This window comes from Pteropus vampyrus, unplaced genomic scaffold (assembly GCF_000151845.1).
Source record: "Pteropus vampyrus isolate Shadow unplaced genomic scaffold, Pvam_2.0 Scaffold78, whole genome shotgun sequence".
NCBI lineage: Eukaryota > Metazoa > Chordata > Mammalia > Chiroptera > Pteropodidae > Pteropus > Pteropus vampyrus.
Genome location: NW_011888859.1, coordinates 77,371 through 78,693, shown reverse-complemented (window position 1 = coordinate 78,693; position 1,323 = coordinate 77,371). Strand labels below are relative to the sequence as shown.

General features: G+C 49.5%; 1 protein-coding gene across 5 annotated transcripts in view; it reads right to left on the bottom strand.

The window, feature by feature from the left end:
• Positions 1-1,323, bottom strand: part of LOC111741425 (UL16-binding protein 3-like) — a 68,799-nt gene that overhangs the window by 5,844 nt on the left and 61,632 nt on the right. For 2 of the 5 annotated variants that reach the window (XM_023532142.1, XM_023532141.1), the window contains exon 2: positions 5-75. The exons of 1 other annotated variant lie outside the window; for it this stretch is intronic. In XM_023532142.1, the coding sequence (XP_023387910.1) occupies positions 5-75 (71 nt within the window). Of the gene's footprint in view, positions 1-4; positions 76-193; positions 557-1,323 lie in introns of those variants that run through there. 2 more of the 5 variants (XM_023532139.1, XM_023532138.1) reach the window with 2 other exon arrangements.

Sequence of the window (1,323 nt, the reverse complement as noted above, 5' to 3'; positions counted from 1 at the left end):
GGACCTGGCCTCCAAATTCACACCACGGGTTCCCATTCATAGTAATGGTGAAGTTATAGAAAACAGAGTGAGCATCTGTGAAGGAAAATGCAAGTGACAACTGGGGTTGGAACATGACAACAGGCACTTCTCCCCATCTCTGTGATAGGAAGAGATTCCCTCTGATGGCTGAGCTGGCAGAACGAGGACTCACCCTTCCCGGCCCCTCCATACTCCAGTGGAAAGCTAGCATCCCTCCCTTGCTTGAGGTGGACCAGGAGGCCTCTGCCTGGCAAGAAACCACACATATGTCCCCTCCATCCACCAGGCCAGTGTATAGCATCGGCAGTCCATAAGCAATGCAGGGATGTACCAGGCTGGCTGAGGGAAGAAACGGTCTAGGTGCCGGGGGAGTGTCAAACAATGTCCAGAGCCCTGCAGGGAGCTGGTAGAGAGTGTACTGGCTGCTTCCGAGAAAGCTGGGTGACGGTGGGCGTGGGGTGAGAGACAGCCCAACACTTGAGAAGGGACAGCAGACAGTATGTGTCTCGGGATTTAGCACAGCCCTGGGAGATGGTGCTCACTACTACTAGAATGGAATCCAGAAAAGGGAATGGCTACATCGCCTGGGAGAGAAAAATCAGTCACTTCCAAGGCAGACACACAGGGAGGGATTAAAAGGCTCCACAAAATACAAATGGCAGAACACACAGAAAATGTCCACCGACTGAGCTCCATGGGTAGGTCCGCAGGACTCTGTGTTCATCAAACTTATGAAGAAAGCACAGTGATGATGGGGTTCAAGTTAGGACACCCTAAAGCATGTTACTGCGGTATATTATTTCCAATTGAAGTTACTGTAGAAACAGCAGTGGAAGGAGTACTCTCTGATATACCTTTGTCCCCCCGAACGCAGAAAATAAATCTCCCATGTGAAAGGTGCCCTCCCCGCACCAGGAGGTACAGAGACATCCTGACACCAGAGCTGGGGGATCCAGGGCCCAGGAGGCTGTATGAACAAGCCTGGCCACTTCCTTACTCATTTACCACCTCGAGCCCAATCCCTTATTCTTGTCAGTTCTTCAATTTTATTGTTTGTCTAAAAGGTATAAAAACTGAGTGCTTCTGTCTCTTCAGAGAGGCTCACTTTTCTGTGAGCTCCTGAATGTACCAAATTAAAATCTCCTTTCTCTTGTTACTCTGTCTCATGTTAATTATTAGACCAGTCAGAAGAACCTAGAAGAGGAGAAGAAAAATTGTTTCTCCCTAACACCATCGTCAGGAAGCTTGGTGGTGGCTGTCTCTCACAGCCGGGCTCAGCAGTAGGAGATGGTGTTCCAGAAA